This window comes from Pavona decussata, unplaced genomic scaffold (assembly GCF_977016875.1).
Source record: "Pavona decussata unplaced genomic scaffold, jaPavDecu1.1 SCAFFOLD_386, whole genome shotgun sequence".
Classification (NCBI taxonomy): Eukaryota; Metazoa; Cnidaria; class Anthozoa; order Scleractinia; family Agariciidae; genus Pavona; species Pavona decussata.
The window spans coordinates 3,150,602-3,169,670 of NW_028145758.1; the positions used below are offsets into that span (position 1 = coordinate 3,150,602).

The 19,069-nt window shown below is 38.1% G+C and overlaps 1 protein-coding gene across 5 annotated transcripts in view; it reads left to right on the plus strand.

The window, feature by feature from the left end:
- The window catches only part of LOC146451700 (pyroglutamylated RF-amide peptide receptor-like), a 29,701-nt gene extending 11,703 nt beyond the window's left edge, over positions 1 to 17,998 (plus strand). For 3 of the 5 annotated variants that reach the window (XM_085098725.1, XM_085098727.1, XM_085098726.1), the window contains exons 2-3: positions 3,723 to 3,817; positions 14,992 to 17,998. In XM_085098725.1, the coding sequence (XP_084954851.1) occupies positions 15,192 to 16,313 (1,122 nt within the window). In that variant the 5' untranslated portion in view covers positions 3,723 to 3,817; positions 14,992 to 15,191 and the 3' untranslated portion in view covers positions 16,314 to 17,998. Of the gene's footprint in view, positions 1 to 3,722; positions 3,818 to 6,002; positions 6,076 to 7,911; positions 8,281 to 14,991 lie in introns of those variants that run through there. The other 2 variants (XM_085098729.1, XM_085098728.1) reach the window with 2 other exon arrangements.
- Positions 17,999 to 19,069: the final 1,071 nt, after the last annotated feature.

Sequence of the window (19,069 nt, forward strand, 5' to 3'; positions counted from 1 at the left end):
AGTCATCAACCCCATCAATTCCCCTAACTGCATGAAAACTATATGTCTCAACATCCAGGAATAAAGCTATCAATTCGCTGCCAAAACTTAACGTTTTATGGTTTTTCAAGGGAAATTTCTATTGTTCCCCTTGACGTAATGGAAACATTTACCCAGGTTAAGTTTCCCTGCTACACGTATAAAACGCTTCACCAAGTCAAATTTACGCCCACATAAAACCTTGCTTGTGTAATCAAGGCTAGCAACGGCAGTTTCTCGGATAAAAGAACGAATAACAGCAAGCAGCGTAGCATTATTTGTTAGTTTTAGCATATGAGTTTTGGAGTTGAAAATAATTAGTTGCAAGAAATAAACTTAGCGAGTGAATCATTTGAACAAAAGATTTTCAGTTTGGATGCGTGTGAATAAACTTGCGAGCCAAGCTCTTTTTCTCCCCTGCCCGCTTCTCCTTTTCCCCGAGAGCTTGCAAGCTCGTAGGCTTCGTGTGAATGAAATTACATGAATGGATGAACGTGCTGACAGCTGCTAGAGGGGAGTTTATCTAGAAGGTGCTCCGTTTTTTCTGACACGCACATGTCAACTGAAAAAAAGAAAAAAAAAAAAAAGAAAATCAAACTTTTAATTTTTCGAGTATACATCCAACGAGGATTTTAATTTAATCTCACTAAGCACAAAAATATTTTTCCACATTAACTTTTGATGTTAGAGATTTGCCTTTTAGCTGCTCTTTCGTCCATTAAATTAAATTTAAAATACTGACGTCAATAGTTCTGTATTCATAACTTTTTCTTTGCACCTCCTCCCTATATGTTTGCCGTCCCCACATGTTTGCCTCCCCTGCCCACATGTTTGCCAACCCCCACATAACGCCGAGCATCGCTTTGTATACACTGTGAATTCTTTTCTTATTAACGCGCAACACAAAACGAGGGAGGTAAAAAGTGGACTGATTTAAAACTGTATGGATAAAAGAACCCTACTGATTTTTTCGAGATACAACCGGCCATTTGGGCAGAAAATTGTTCTGGTTAAGCGCAGGTCTTTGTTGCATGACCAAGGAAAATGTTCCTTTTTCCGAAACACACCGATATGCAAAATTTGTCCTAACCAAGAATCCAACATGCAGAGAACCTTTTAAGAACAAGCGTTACATCCGGTTCGTTCGTCACTTGCTTTGCCAAGCGTGCAATTTTAATTGACCTAGTCTTAAGTTCTGGCTGAGCCTGCAGGAAACAGCCGGTGTTTAACGAGTACTGATATTTCTCCAATTTTATCGGAAGCAAATCTTGCTTCTCGGAAATAAGGCAATGTTTTCGCCATCATTGAATTCGAAGTTTAAAAAAATCGCTTCTTCCAAACGCCAGTTTTACTCGCGAAACATATGTCTATCAAATTGAATTTAGCGCATTAGAGGAAATAATCTTTCTTGTTTCCGTAACCTATAATGTGTGTATATACTTTCCAAGTTTAGTCAATCTGATCTGATATTGAAGCGTATGTTGTGATGATAGGAAGGATTGATAACAGTTGCTCATGTTCAATATTCATTTTGATTGAAAACCGAACAAAATACTGCAAAAAGATGTTTAAAATTCTGTACAGCAAGTGTTTGAAAGTCTGTTTAAAATGCCATCCGGAGCCTTTCAGCACGTTATTTTCTAAACAATCATTGTTTTTAAAAACAGGCTGGGAGAATGAACAGTAATCTTTCAATTTTTCGGTTCCACAATATGATGTTACCATAATTTTTATTTGCTCAGAAGAAAACAAGTTTTCAATTTGTTTTAATCTGCTCGAATCCCGGCAATATGCCTAATACTCTTAATGTAACATTTCCGCTATTGCTCTTGGTTGGTGAAAATATTGTTCGAGATTTCATCCTTTCACCTGCGCTGATTATTTAACGAAAATAGAAATACATCGCAAATGTTGAAAATAAAAATAAAAGAAACACAATTTGCTTCAAGTTCTCACTTCTGAAAGAGGAAGAATCTTGCAAATGTATTTTTGGCTGAATCATGATTCAACGTTTCCAGCGCGTATAAATCTAAGTACCAAGTCAGGTGTTCTGGCAAAAAAAAAAAACAAAAACAAAAAAAAAAAAACAAAAACAAAAAAAAACAAACAAAAAAAAAAAAAACGAATTATCGACATTTTCTCACAGCTGTCACAGAAAGAAACTTCCTAATACAATTTCAATTTTAAATATGCCGTCAGATTTAACTGCTTTATGTATGAGTGCATGAACACTTATTTCAGTTTGCTAGCTTTTAACCTGTGTTACCTCAGAGATTTACATACCGCTAGCCTCTTGCCAACATCAAACTGAGCCCGGTTGTTCAAAGTGCGGATAACGCCGGTTATCCAGTGGATAAAGTCGTTATCCAGCGGATAAAATATTCTCCAAGTAATACACCTTATCTTCTGGATAGTGACTTATCGCAGAAAATAAACGACAGACTGATCCTAACCGGGCGGAGCTGGCGAACGAAAAAAAAGCGCGTTCAGCTTCCGAGGAAGGTTTGTATTGCAAACCGAAATATCGTGCTAATTTAAAATATATTTCAGTTATTCTAGCCTTTTTGTTTTTTTCAAGTTCGCCGCCTCCGCCATTAGGATCAGTCTGCCTTCGATATTTTGTATTTGAAATAATTTAATGATCCAAGTCTACAAGAGATCCGGCACCACTCATCGGTTTGTCGCTGTGGTCTTGCAGATTTACATAAGTGACTTATCCACTGGATAAAGTTATCCCCTCTTTGAACATCCGGGACCTAGTGGCTTTACTCGTTGTTACTTAAACTGGTCGATGATTTTAAAATTTGTTCCTTTACGTTTTACATTATATCATGTCTTTTGCTAATGCTTCCCTTCCTTCTTTCTAATTAATATTTCTATTTCAAAAGCCCTGAATCATCACGCAACTAAAGAAAACCTTCACAATTACAGACAATAATTCGATAGCGAAATTATTTATGCCATTGCGAGTTCTGCCTTCATTTGCCCGCACTGACTGTAGGTGAGAATTTCTGGAAATTTTTTTAAATTGCTTGACGAAGTATTTGTGATCACAGCGAACTGGACTGAATAGCTAGTCAGCGTTGTTATTATTTCTCCAGGGGCCAATTATTCACTGAACCTCGATCGTCACCTGCACGCAGAAAACCAACATGTACATCTTTGCCGGACTCTGTGAATAAATCCTAAAGTGCAATTGCTCAACTGAACTCTATTGAGAAGCGCATTTCCTGTGGCGCCTTTTGTTTTCTTATATTAACAAATCTAAATTGTAATTTTTCTTCCGAATTTAAATTTGAGTACTTTAGACACAAATAGCCCAAAGGCGTATTTGCAAGCGTTTCACATTCAAGTTTACACCGTTCATTTGAGGGAATTGTCAATTATTTACGTATACTTTCCGAACAAACAGAAGAAAATTAACCAGCGAAGAACCGTCTACTCAAATATTTATTACTTTGTTAATTTTGATGTTGGATATTTTGTATTAGAAAAGAAAAGCCACAACATAAAACTTATTGGTCAACAAGTTAACCACCAAAATTCATACTTGAGGAAGTACGTGATTTGAAATTATATGTTTGCACGCCCCCTAATCTTGTTAATTTTGTATGTTCAATATTCGTGATTGTACATAATTGAAAATATTTTTATATACTCATGCCAGACTTATGTATGTTTTGTTTTCTTTTCTTTTCTGAAAGGAAGTCGAAACAAAGCAAAGCTGCGAATTTAAAAGGCTATTCGAGACTGGAGCAGTTAACATTGGACGCCGAGGTTTAACGTCTAAAACTTAAAGGTAAGCTACTAACACTTTAGATTCTTTAGTTATTTCAGCGCGACTTGTTTGAGCGGCTGAAGTTGCTAAATAACCCTTAAAGAACACTTTTAAGTGTTTAAAGATAACGCGAACCGGTTTTCAATATTATACAGTTTTATACTTTTAAAACATCTTTTCTGAATTTCAATTGAAGAATCACGATGTCGGTGAATCTGATTATTTTCGATTTTCTCGCACACTTTGTCTGATTGGTCTTTTTGTTTACCTCAAAGGAGATTTTTAGTAGTTCTCTTATATTTAATATTTGCCTTGTGTTTTCAAACTTACTGACGCACTTACTGATGCAGCTAGACATGTTATTTGGATGACATGAACTCCCTGTTTTTCCTTTCACTATAATTTCAATAGAAAAGCTATACTCACTTCGGATTCAGTTGTATTCGCAAAAAAAATCTACAGTTTTCTTCGGCAAAATGTTACCTCAAAATTTCGTAACACTGAAAAAGTAATTCCTTTCGTTTTAATTTCTGACGGGCAATTGTGTCGTTAAAAATACGCCAAAAAGGTCAGCTAGAAAATTTAGCGAATAAAGTTCCGTTTCCTAAAGCTTTCCCCAACTTAAATTTTCAGGTAAACCATCCGAACAGATCAATCCGGCTGTATAAATTATATAAATCTCTCTTTAAAGGCCAGAAAACGATGTGGGAACACAGGATATTCTGTCCCTGTTGAACTTATTACGTCAATCATGAAACTACATTATCATGATAGTCCATTCCTATTAATTTGCTGACAATGGACATAATGGAAAATACTGAATATTCACTCAAAACCGCGCAGGTTTCGTTGGATTCGAAAGCTTGATCAGGAACATAGTAAGTCTCTCCTGAAAATTAAATTAAGAATTATCAGGAAGGTAGTAACTTCGTTGATTTCAAAGACATCGCACGTTAACGCAATCTTAATAGGAGTATATGATTGTAATGTTGAATGACTCCCTCGTTTTATTTTCATTTTATAAAATGTAATTTATTGCACTTCGTGGTGGCCTTGGGATTATTTATTCAATGAAAACAGATTTAAAAGCCACTGAGTGACATTAAGAAAACCCTTTGTTTATGAAATGTGGTTCTCTGCTTCTAGTTCGAGTCATGTTTATGGGATGAAATCCAAAAGTTTCACGTTCAAAGAAAGCACGGAATATTGCTTTCCTGTGGTTCTGTGCACCACACAGACTCGGCGTTGATATGACAATTATAGATTTGTATGTTCACATGATACAGATTATTATGCTGTTCCAGATGGTTCTTAACTCAGTGGACACTGGATGAAATCCTATCATGTTTCCATTCAAATGAAAGTTGGTGAGCAGTACTTTCCTGTGGTGCTGTTTACTTTGCTGTACAAGGTTACTCTAACGTTTCAGACGTTTGAGTCTGTAAATGAAATCCTAGAGTGTAACTGATTCAAATGAAAGCACTGAGCAGTACTATCCTGTGGTGTTGTTCATTTTACTGTTCTAAGTTTTGAGTCTGTGGTTGAAATCCTGAAGTGTTCCATTCAGCAAACGAAAGCTATTGAGCACTTATTCCCCGTGTTGTTGTTTATACTTTGAGCTGTGTACGTGCACGATGTTTAGGTTGAAATGAAAGCCTTTCACCAATATTTTCCATGTGGTACTGTTTACTATGCTGTAAAAGATGTTTTTTTAATTTGTTTGCCTCTCTGCGGGACGAAAAAACAGCAATGTGCCAAAACATGAACTACTGAACAGAACTGGCAGAAATATTTTTTCCCACGATTTTGCAAAATTAAGTTCGAGATTTCTTTTCAATTCCTGTTAGAAAAAAATCTAATGCACTAAGGAGGAAGAATGGAGGACCTTGAATGTTTTTGTGGAAGTGTGCGACTCGTTTCTGATGTCATAATTATGCCCCGTGTGGAGTCTGACCCTAATCCAGGTCTAACTTGCCCCTTTCAAGCGAAACTATCAGTTTCAGACCATACAGGCCAAAAGCCATACTGACTATCTTGAGAGAGGGGTATCCTCCGAAACCCCGCAGTCCTATCCCATGATTACGTTGTCACCTCTGTGCTAGCTATCAATGTATGAGAAATCTGATGCTAATCTTTGAAAGGAACTTATGTGAAAAGAAAAATTCGTTTAGTGGTTTCAAGGGTTGTCAAATTAAATAATGTATGATGGCTCGGGTGCGTTAACCTCGACTTTTATAAAACGACTGCCGGCGAGGGAGCATGTGTTGTGTACGATCACGGTATAGTACAATGTTTACTTTTGATAAGTAGATCTTTCCAGGGCAATTTTGGTTCAAAATGTGATACGGATTTTCACAATATTATGGCCTTAGCTCCCACGAGTCTCCTGTAGCTCAGTCGGTAGGGCATCTGAACTAGTATTCGGAAGGTCTTGGGTTCGACTCCTGATAGGAGCACTAGGATTTTTTTTCGGAGTATGCCTGTGTCACTCGCTGAATAATACATCATTCTCATAATCTACGTTATGGCGCAATGTGTCATATATCAGTAAAAGGAGTGCAAAGATTGCTTCTAGAATTTCCCTTGGAGCATTTAGACATTTATGACTGTACAATAATCTACCGGTATTGTGTTTGCCCTACTGGGAGTCCTACTCGATTTTAAACTAATGGTTGCCACTTACACATTTTCAGACCTAAACATGAATTGTTTCCCATTCATGCATTTTTCCAGTACCAATTTGTAGACCTGACATCTCAGACGAACCCAGTTTCAAATCTAAACCCTAGCGCTGAAATCGATACACCTACATAACTCAAATATGAAGTACCACCCCTCCCCTGATTTACCTCATAACAGCTTCTTTGACTATTTTCATTTCAAACCTTGAAACACGTTTATATCAAAGTTAAAACTGTCTCAGTTATATACTTAGTTTATGAAATACGTTGATCAAGCCCTTTCAAATATTTATAGGCTTTCTTGAAATAAGCATGGAGCAAATATTTTATTTTATATTTTTCACTATGGTACGAAGGTACATTCATGTGGTTTAACTTTTGCCAAATTTAGAACTGTCTTTACTTAGTGAAATATCGGCTCATCAGAGCCCCTTAAAATGTTACTTTCTCGAAATAAGCAAGAAGCAAATATTTTCTACTGTGGTACGAAAGCACATTTGTGTCTGCACTAAAGAAAAAATCTAAAAATTAAGAATAGTACGCCTTCAAAAACTCATTAATAATTCATAAGTCCATTGACCAATCAAATGGTCGATAATACATCACTTGCAGTGACTTTATATCGATAAACCTCCTCCTTATCAGTAAGCAGTGTTTTATCAGCTGATAAAACACTCCTCATTAGTATGCGGTGTTTTATCAGGTGATAAAACACTCCTCATAAGTATGCGGTGTTTTTCTCGCATGCTAATTTCCAACGTTCACAAAAGCATAATTATTATGAACTCAATTGACACCTGCTTTTCCAGGAATGTTTTTGAAGCCGCTCGGCTGCGCCTCGTGGTTTTAAAACACTCCTGCTCGTTTTGTAAACATTACATAGCACGAAAAGGTAGTCAATTATTAAATACAGCCTATTTTTGTGACGATATCCGGCTAAATTAAGGCAAATTGATCGCGGTTGCTCGTGGGAGAGGATAACTTTTGCGGATAAATGGATATGGATGTATAAGTTACAGGATGGGCTTGATTAGCGTCGTATCGATTTACAACTGAAAGAAGTTGTGGCTTTTTAAACAACATAGAATAGTCCATTATTGAATTAAATTGAATTAATACTGTTACAATTTTTGATGAGGCTTTACAGTATTTTTATGGTAATGTAAAATGTAATTTATCGTGTTTTATTTGGTTGGTGTTGTTATCGTATGCACATGCTAAAATCATTAAAAGACACTATTCAAAGGTCAAGCAAAAATCATTTCCGTTCATGCAAACGTTTTCTATTCAGCCTCAAGTCAAATACAGGAATTTTATGGGAAGCTGAAAGCGCGAGAGAGCTTAAATGTATTTTTAATCTTCTAAATTAGATTATCACATTACCTGATGAGATTATCAGGTTTGTGACGTCTGCACGACTCGGATAAAGACGTTGGAGCAACTCTAGTGGATGAATTTGTAAAAATATTTTCAGGACGGTTAATTTATCACGAAGGCACCCATCTGTGAACTTGTTTTTGTCATTGTCAAGCACCCGATTGTTTTTCAAAACATCTATTAGACTAACGCCCTGGCATTTGGTCAAGAGCTAGATTACGCCGGCAGATGAATCATTTGCTCAAAAGTCGGATGATTCAGAGTTGATATCATTTTTCTGCAGTAACAAGGGGAAAAGTATTAGCTTTTACTGATTTCGAGCACTTCAAGCAACACTTGCTCGTACCGATACAAGAATCGGAAGAACGTTGTAATTTTGCACGATCCAGTGAACTGAAGCGTTTCTGAGCGGCTGCGTCTTGTGAGGTAATTGTAGAAACTCAAAATGCTGATTTTGCTAAGGAACTTTTTGTCAGCCAAACGGGTTACATTCTTGAAAATTCTTTGAAAGATTAAGAAGTTTTGATGCTACGTACTGTAAGGCTGTCTTCGTGTTTACTTTCGGCTGCAGGAAGTTTTAACATCACCCAGGCAACGGAAACGGCGAGAGTTTAAGTTCTTCGCTGTATGACTCTTTAGGAAGCGTATGCACCGTTTTCAAAAAAGCTCGTCGAGTGCTTTGCTGATTAAGCTCTCAGTGCCGTGTGCCCTGTAAATTATAGTATAACATTTACTTTTTATTATAGAAAGTCTTGAGAATTTGTCGTTTGTGGCTCACTGGAAAACCGTAACCCGATTCAAGTGCGTCACCGGAAAATGATGGAATCTGCTCTCTATTCTATTCTTGAAACTTTTCTAAGTAAAACCATAGTAGACTAATTTTCTGCCATTTCTGCTATGGGCCTTAAGTTTTACACGGATTAGTGGGAAATGAATACATTTTCTTGAACTTCAATTGAATTATATCCGAGCTATGAATAAATGGACTCTTGAAATGCTTCGGTCCTTAAATTTAATGCAAATTCTTCTAGTTCTTCATCATCAATAACACATTATCCGTGATAGCCCGAGGGAGATTAACATTTTGACCGACTAGCCAGTTCACATAAATGAACCGCATAAATGGACTTTGGGAAAACACTGATTAAAAGACATTGAAATCATAGTTCAAATCATTCGTAATTAGAAAAAATCTGAATCGAAATTGATGGCTGACACCTGCCCTAAAGGGAAGAAGAAAGGTGCTTAAGAGCGGCTGCCTGAGAATATCGAGAACTCGCGGTCAAAACTGAAATTTCGGATTTCCTCATATTTTGTCAGAAGAATCCCTTTAGAGAACTATTTACGAAAATAACATTAAAACTTTCCAAAGATTTTTCTTTTCGAGAATTCCGGCATAATGTGAAATGCCGTGATCGCGGCGCAGCCGGCGTTAAATTTTGACGAGATTTGGTGCATTTTCAAATCGCTCGGAAAGGAAGACGGCTTAGCATATTAAAACGAGCTTTTGAAATTAAGTTAGGCATCCTTCTGAGAATACGGTCTTACGAAAATATTGCTGGAGGATTCTTATTTACATGCAGTTTTCAAAGTCCGAAGATTCCTATTTTCAGCACTTTTGTTGACACTTGAAATTGTGGAAACTTTGCGGACAAATATCATGTCCTGGTACATCGAAATTTGAAGCAAGTATTATACTTTAGGAAAGCTCTATACATGTAGTGCAATATATAAAAAATCCAGCTTGGGTAATTTAAAATCCAAGCGTTGACGGAAGTAAACACATAGGGAATTTTAATTTTTTTTTTCAAAAATGGCAGTGGTCACGCAAGGACAAGTTTTAAAATAAGTTTAAAATAAATTTATTGTTTATGTTTCAGTTCTGTTGGAATAAAACTAAGTTGTTATTCGGAAACAAAATCTCATGTGTTGATGGGTTTATCCCTGTAAAAAATAATTTCTTTCCTAGTAGGTGATCACCCATCGCAAACAAAAAAATGAAACGTTCAGGTGTTATGTCACGCTTTCCTCGGTACGCCAGCGTCAACAATGCGAAGGATACGAAACGAAATCAGTAAATATTTCATATCAAAATGTATCTGAAATCCCCAACAGGCGATAATGTTTCATTATATTACTAATCGACTTGCGTAAAAACGCCTTTGGTTCAGAAAAGTTGCGCAAAAGTCGCAGTTTTTATAAATCCTAGGTTTGTCAAAGCTGCATCTCATCCTCACTGTCAATAAAATGTCGTGACAGGCACTTACATTGAGCTGGACAAGCGAAGACGAGAATTCTAAAAGCTGAAGAACAAGGTATCTGTGTTTTCAATTTGCAGGCTCTAGACTATATATCATAAACAGAACTGAGATATCAGAGCCGGTAGAGAAAATCATGCTTTCACTTTAGTGCAAGGCTGGCCATAATATTATCTTTAACGGCTACACAGCGGCTATAATATATTTGAATGAGCACTTACCGTTCCAATGCCTGCAAAATAGGCATTTAATGAACCATCCCCATTAATGCGAGCAATAGTCCACCCTTCTCAGTCCGATCCGGATAGAAGAGCACCAGAAAATAACCAAGGTTGTTTGCATATTATGGCCATCACCGTGTACATAGCTATTAAACTTGCTATTTATAAACAATGACGCAAAATGGTTATAAATAGCAATGTGCGTTCTTGGTTTGGAGTGGTTTGCTCGATACTAGAAACTGTATTTCTTCTTCCGCGATGTCATATTTTTCAGTTTCTATATATTTTCGGTTGCATTTATGGCCCCGTGCTCATTTTCGTCCTTGATAGACGACGAGTCCGGTTGCAGTCAAAGTTCGTACTATTACAGCAACCTGCGTTTCTTTGGGTGAATGCCAAAAAGATATCTCCAGTCATCCAGGTCCCAACGCCAGGAAGCTGTTTGCTGACGACAAAACTGACAGTGAAATGTAATGAATCCTCGCGCGCGCATGTTAGTAAAGTTATCGATCATCTGATGTTGTTGATTGAACATATGAAGTTAAGTTTACTGACTTTACATTGATGGAATACAAACAGCGGTGATATTTCTGATCAACCTACGATGACCCAAGAACAAAAGTCTTTACATTGATGGAATTTGATATTCTGAAAGGATGAGTCGAATAACAATCAGACCATCTGCCCGCGCCGTCGAGATGTCTACGATCTTCGTTGGCGGTAGCCTCCCACGCAGTCGTTTTTAGGGGACTCGTATTAACTCCTCCCCGAGTCCCCTCAAAACGACTGCGTGGGAGGCTACCGCCAACGAGGACCGTACACATCTAGTTAAGACGTCTAGTTTAGTCGGAAGGGGCCGAGAGGGAGAAATCTGCGTGACTAGCATTCCGCAAGCGTTGCTCGTCCTCGCGCTCGCGAAACTCAATAATGACATATATGCCTGAATAAGCCCTAAAATCATCATCATCATTATCATCATCATCATCATCATCACCATCACCATTATCGTCATCATCATCATCATCATCATCATCATCATCATCATCATCATCATTGGTGAATCGAATAAAGGCCTTAGAGGTACGGCATATTCCTTTGCTTTTTTTGTGAGCATGAGAAACCTGCAGTGCGGAAATACTTCGGATTATTGTTGAATACCTTTTTCGTGCATGGGTATGTGTGTACTGGAGGAGATTCAAAATTCGTTCACATTAAAGTAGCCACAGCGATAGAATGATTGCTGAGACCATAGCGGTTTTTGAATATTATTTTCTCTCTTTTTTTTTAAAGTTTTATCAGTCACCTTTCCTTCTAAGACCAGAGTATTGTCTCCCTATACCACATGGTACCCTCCTCTTAGATAAAACAATAGTTTCCCCGCTTCCTCTTCTCCCCGCATTAACTTCATTCATTGTCCTCTTTTTTTAAATGTCATATTCACTCAAGATTGTTTGAGGGTCGGTTGGAAAAAGCAAGTGCCTGGGATCTAGGGATTATTTTCAGCAAACTTATATATCTGTTAACAAGTTGAATGCGTTGTAACCAGCTTTAAATCAATGTTATTTTCTTTACTATGGAAGAAAATACTCAAAAAGACTCAGAAAATGCTGTTTAATTAGCTACGATAAAGGTCGTTTATTGACAGGCAGACAGACAAACAGACTACACGGGTTAGTTGAACTCCTCAGTGCGAAAAAGATGAAAATACCGCAACGTTTGTTTGATGGAAGTTTCGTCTTCAGTGAGCAATACCACGTGTAGGTGATCTACCTTCTACTCGAAAATATGCCAAAGCGCCGGGCAAAATGGAATTTTATCGCATATCAGCGGTATCGAAGCGGCAGGCAAATACAACTCGGATACTACACTGTAGTTATAAAAACGTAAACATGTCATTAACCCTAGCTATCGACTGTGAGGTAGAAAATGTCGCTGTTTCGTACCGATTCATTTAAGAACTGAGCAGATTGTCACCCTTCTGTTTAGTGAAAAACGTACTAGTTGCGTGAAGTACAATAATGAAATTTGTCGATCATTTTGACCTTGCGTTATATGCCACGGCAATCGGCCTTTACGAATTTTGCTGTAGCATTAGTTATCACTCATTCTAACTGTGAATAATTTTTTGTATAGGAATATTCAGCAACGAAAAACTGTTTATAGTATTACATTTTGTAATGTTATACCCAAACTAGATTTCTTACATGTAGCAGTAAAATAACAGATCGTACCTCAAGCATACCTGTTGTTGTAAGTTTCGATGTACCAGGGCAAGATTTTGCCTCGAAATATTTCCTCATTTTCAAGTGTTCACATGCGAGGAGTTCAACAGTCAGCGTGTTGTTGATAGGCTGTGATCTAGAAAACATGCCTGCTTTGCACAGCTCCACAAACCCAAAAGTGATTTTAACGCCTGCTATTAGCTTTATTATTGAAACAAGTTCTTATTTAGTAAGATATATCATAAATACTTGGTTCTAGAAGTACTTCTAGATGCACCATGTGACAATGAAAAAAAATTGGTTGAGATCTGGACGAGCATGACACCTTGACCTTTTCAAATTTGGGGTTACATCTCACTCCCTAATTAGACTTATTTTATTTAAGGTATATAAAACAATTCAAAACTTATTAGATCATTAGATTTAGTTTTGGAACAAGAATTATATAATTCTCCGGTAAAAATGACATACAAGCAATAATTTATTGAAACATGTCATCTTGTCCTTGCGTGACCGCAGGAATTTTTTGAAAAAAAATGTCAAAAATTCCCTATGTGTTTTATTCCGTCAAAGACTGGCTTTTAAATTACCCAAGCTGAATTTTTGATATGTTGCAGCACAAGAATAGAGCTTTGCTCTACTGTAACTTTCATTATAAATTTCGATGTACCAGAAAAAGAATTTTGTCCGCAAAGTTTCCACAATTTCAAGTGTCAACAAGAATGCTGAAAATAGGAATCTTCGGACTTTGAAAACTGCATGTAAATAAGAATCCTCCAGCAATATTTTCGTAAGACCGTATTCTCAGAAGGATGCCTAACTTAACTTCAAAAGCTCGTTTTAATACGCTGAGTCGTCTTCCTTCCCGAGCGATTTGAAAATGCACCAAATCTCGTCAAAATTTAACGCCGGCTGCGCCGTGATCACGGCATTTCACATTATGCCGGAATTCTCGAAAACGAAAAATCTTTGGAAAGTTTTAATGTCATTTTCGTAAATAGTCCTCTAAAGGGATTCTTCTGACAAAATATGAGGAAATCCGAAATTTCAGTTTTGACCGCGAGTTCTCGATATTCTCAGTCAGCTGCTCTTAAAGCTCTTCCGTACCGATCGATCAGAAATTTATAGGACACTCTCTCGGTCAATAATCAAACAATTAAACCTGCTTCTCCAAATGCATATTATAATTATTCTTACAGTAGATGATACCCCGAGGGAGAAAATATTTTGACCAAATTTTGTGGGCATTCAACGAGAATCAGATACTTCAAATTTCGTTGTCTGTTTTCAAGATCGTTTTCCTGCCTTCAAAGGGCGGCATTTTTGTTTACCCTTACACACAGTTTTCAACTCCTATTCTGTAGCTGAATTTTCAAGTCGCCGAAAATATTAGGGAGCAGCGTCCTCTGAATTTACAACTGGTTGTTGCCTTTAACCTATAGGTGGCCTTAATTCGAAACTCTCTTAATGAAAAGTTTTTCGCCCCTTCGAAAACAATTTTTTTTCCAAACACCATTAAAATGTTAGTTTGTCTTCACAATTCAATCCGAATTTTTGTGGCGATTTAAAGCCGTCCGAATTATATTCCCCGAAATGGGTGCTCCTGGCTGAACATTTCATAAACAGTCTCAACTCGGAATTAACACTGGCCAGGAACAATTCAGTTGGATCAATCATTTTATTAGCGCCAGATTCACCCAGCCCTGCTAAATTAAGATGCATCCTGAAGTATTGTTTTTTAACAACAGCCTCGGTTGTTGAGAAACAATATTTAGGATGTGAAAGAAATGTGACGTATTGAGGCTTTAGTGCACGTTGAATACACGGAAGCTAGCTTTCGCAACAGTCATGATTTTTTGGATTTTTTTTTTGCCGGTTATATTTGATCCTGGGCTCCCTGAACTGGCATCAAACAAACCAAAAGGAAGAAACAAATCCACTTTTCCACTCTCCAAACAAGGCGACACTTGCGACATATTTAGGTCGAAAATATATTACATTAATCAAGCCAAACTTTCGGAACCGCCGAGAACGAGTGCCGGATACACCTGATTGAAATCGAGAAAATGTGCTCGACACAAAAAACATAATATGTCCACATCTTATTCTGAAAGCTTTCAAGAAAAACAAATTGATAATATCAGAACGTTCCCACTGACATTCATCTTCCCAGAATTTCATCAACGTTTCAATCGGTCATGTCATTCGCAGGTAATGTTGACACTACTTATTGAAATAAGAGTCGTGTATTTATATAAACTACCGCCAGATGAAAATTTAAGTCTAAGTTATATGTTTTCAGGTTTGCCGCTCATTGTTGCTTGTGACATTGAAACATGATGCATTTGAATGATTTCAGAACATGATATACAAAATCTTGTGTCATTCTTTTCCGGCTATGCCGCTTACATAAAGACGGTTCTTTTGTGCTTGCAGGTCATCTGCTACAAGACTTCACTCCGTTTAGAGCCCCTTAATGACCTTCCCATCGAAGGATCAATAGGAACAGCCAAAAAGTTGACGCCAACAGCTAAAGATCATCGACGGGTTCACGCCAAATAGCTAGAGCCAGCGGACTGACTTGGAAACTCCACTTTAGACTGAATAACACTATTGGCGATTCCGTGTTCCTGAAAATGGCAAACGTCACAAGTTTCCCGCCAATGACAAGCAACACGGAATTCCCAAATGCAACAAAAGCACCGGGCGTCGGCAATAATAACGTCTCTCAAATAATTAACGTCAGTTTATTGTCTTTTGTTATAATAGCAGGTTTGGTTGGTAATAGCACGGTTATTGCGACAATATGTGGAAGGCGAAAAATGTGGACGCCATGCAATTTATTTATCATGAACATCGCCATTGCCGACCTTATTGTGGCCATTGCTCTAAGTCCGCTTCGAATGGCTGAGATGTTTAAAGGCTGGCCTCTTGGGGAATTTCTGTGTCAGTTTTTTGGCCCATTACAAGACGTGATTGTATGTGTGTCGGTTGTAAGTCACACTGTAATAGCTCTGGAAAGATATCGCGGAATCGTCACACCTTTCAAACCCAAACTTTCCATTCGCAAAGCCAAGATAGTCATCGCAGTTATTTACTGCGCATGCTATTTGTCAATAGGCGTACCGCTGGCCATAGTTCTAAAGCAGGTAGATGTGAAGGGCTTAAAATATTGCCTTGCTGCCAATTGGCCTTCTATCACCTACCGTAGGGTCTTTGAAGTCTACCTCGTTGTCATCTATATGTGTCTGCCTTTGGTCTTGGAAACAGTTTTGTACGTTAAGATAGTATTAACTATTAAGAGGGAGGACGCCTCGGCCCAATTAACACGAAGCGGTACGGTTGAACAGCGACGAAACCAAATCCGAAAAAAAGCGCGTCTGGTCAAAATGTTGATCGTTCTTGTTGCCGTGTTTCAAGTGTGTTTTATTCCGCGCTTAATCTACATGCTTGTGAGGGAGTTTGCGACTGAAAGCTTCAAAAACGAAAACAGACAAGTCTTTTCCATCGCTAGCATCACCACGATCACCCTTTACTACATAAAACACGTCTTAAATCCGTTCATTCTTTTCGCAATGAGTACGGATTTCCGCAAAAATTGCATTCTTTGCCGGAAAGTTTGCTACACCAAGTTGGACGTTGTCTCAAGCGTGGCGCGTTACGTATCCCGGAATACAAATATCGAAGAAAAGGAACTGAGAACGTTGACTGAAACGTCGCCAAAAATGGGTGGAAAACGAGACGATAGCGACGTCTAACCAAGAGAAAAAGCCCAAAAACTCTGGCTGAATTCACCGTGCAAATAGATAACTTATTGATTCAGAAAGATGACCGTTGACAGTGTCATACGCTGATCTTGTTACTCGTATATACTGGTGAGATTTAGACTACGAGCACTCCCTGGGAAAATTATCGGACTAGCTCGCTCGCTTTACTGTCCCGAAGAAAAATAAGGGACTTGTCGTTGTGGCTAGGTAAAATCTTACTAGCAAGAGCAAGATAAAGCCAATAGTGTCGCCTAGGGCGAAATGACTTAGGCGAAATATGGCTCTCATTCTTTACGTGCTGTTAGCGCCACTTGCGGCACGCGCCCTATGTCATTGCTGTTTGCGGCTTTGTTTTTGCGGATAAAAGTTGCGTATTGATTCGCAAAAAGAATTGATTTTCACAGGGAATCTAGCTTAAATGACTAACCGTAAAAATGGCCCTCAGCAGCCTGTGGATTATGAGGACTTACTTAGGAATTAGGCTAAAGGTAATTAATTATCGGCAAAAAAAAAAAAAAAAAAAAAAAAAAAACAACCCGATACTGCATCCAATTTTTAGGTTAAATGAACTTAGAAAACTGTGTTCTAGAGTCAAATGAGACATCCTTGCAGTGTAACAAGGCCATTTATCAAGAATGGAAGTCGTTGATGTGGCTAGTTACCGCTCACCTTTGCAGGGGAATTCACACAGCCTGTCATGTATACTGACCCAAGGCGTCCTAGAATTTAGATTCCTAAGTCACTGGCTCTATCAGGATCAGTGGATTTCATTTGTTTCTTGATCATTTTCAATCAGATTCAATTCAAAAATCGTCGCTTTGCAACTTGTTTTCACAGCTTCGCTGGCTCTATTTGATTTAAAACAATAAATCCCCCGACACGCGTACGACAACCCGCCGACCATAGGGACAGAACACTGATAAGAATGCATCTCAGTGGCTTTACCACTGACTGTGAAAAACCTTAACTGAATTTCCGTACAAGAGAGAGGAATGAAGGCCACTTCTCAAACTCATTAATTTTTCAAAAGCCAAAGACAAAGGAAATCATGCACCGTGACGTGTTTGGACTGTTTGGATATCTGATGAAAAACTCCTCGTTTCTGTATCCTTAATTTCCCTTTCAAAATCAGTTTGTTTGAGAAGTTATATCAAACACTCGTTACAGTGTTTCATCACAATATCAAAAACCGCGAAGTTTGTTAAAAATACTCCGCTGCGCGTCGTTTTTTCAACTCTCTTCTCGTTGCCAGTAGGTATGTGATGAAACACTGTGTCTCGTGTTTGATATATTACAAGAAAACCCCTGGGATCAGGGCGGTAACATGCATGATATTCTAAGAGCGTCGTCTCACACAATTACCGGGATTGTATGTGCATCTCTTTCTCAATGCCTGCCTGTAAATATAAGACGGTTAAATGTGTATTTTATAAACCGTGCTGACATAGATGTGCGGTATGAATTTTTGTCAGAATTTATAAACGGACCATATATAGCCATTACCCTGAGGCGAATGGATTTTTCGTTTATGATTGGCTTAGACTAAACTCTCTGAGGACAATTGTTTTCTGCTCATGGCTATATTCTTGTATTCGTATATTTTATGAGGACAGTTCCTGTAAATAACTTAAGGGTAAGCTGGTATCCGTAATAAAGATTGTCCTTAGTCCCAGTCATTTGTCCCTAGTTCTAGATTGTCTAAGCTTGGGTTAGTATTGGCCAAAGGTCAATTGTTAGGGGCTTGATTTTCGTCCATGGGTTTACGCTTCCCCTTCCTCAGAAGCAACAAAAGATAATGATTAATAGACGTTATTAATATTTCCAGGCCAAAGTCCTGCTCATCTTGTTCTTTGCATCTTAGGATCGGTTTGGGAAACTCCCGTTTCTCAATGTCGGTTCAAGGCAACTCAGAAATGGCCTGTTTGTTTGTAGAAGTAATTTGTTCACCCACGGAGGACCAAAGGACTCTCTATAGCTAAGAACTCATTCAAAGGTGACTGTACTTTCCAGGTCGAATTGGAATTTGGAAATGTTGGTTTTTGTGGAGAGAGGAAAACCGGAGTACCCAGAGAAAAACCTTGGGAGCAGGGGCGAGAAACTTAACCCCAATTTAGCGTCGACACCGGGAATTGAACCCGGGCCACATTGGTGGGAGGCGTGTGCTCTCACCACTGCACCGTCCCTGCTTCCCTGCTCATAATGATGATGATGATAATGATGATGACGACTTCCACTCCCCATGAATTTTCTTTTTGGACTTCATTAGTCTTTGTTGTGATCTGCTTTTTCCCACATAAATTGCGCAGAAATACTCAGTTATGTTTTCGGGAGGCATATATTTGATATCGTTAGAAATCAAATAATTATTTCCAGTGATCAGTGGAAGAGAAATGTATTTAATGCTATATATCTGAACTGCGTATGAAAGAATACGGTATGAGAAACCAGTGAGTGTGTTACGAATTCGCAGTGAACTCACATTGTTGCAATTTAAATCCTTTAATTTAATCTTCACGTTAAAAATATATTTCTACTGTGACGTAATACCAAGCTAAGTTTTGGTAAATTTTCCGGTCAAACTATGAATCTAATTATGGTAGTCGAAAATCTGCACACTATTTCAAATAACGTTGTCAGAATGCCCACGTGACAAGACCGCAAAGAGAATAGGTTAATAAAGCTGTTAATAAATTTACCAAACTGGCCTCAGTTGTTCAAAGGGCAGATAACTTTATCCACTGGCTAAG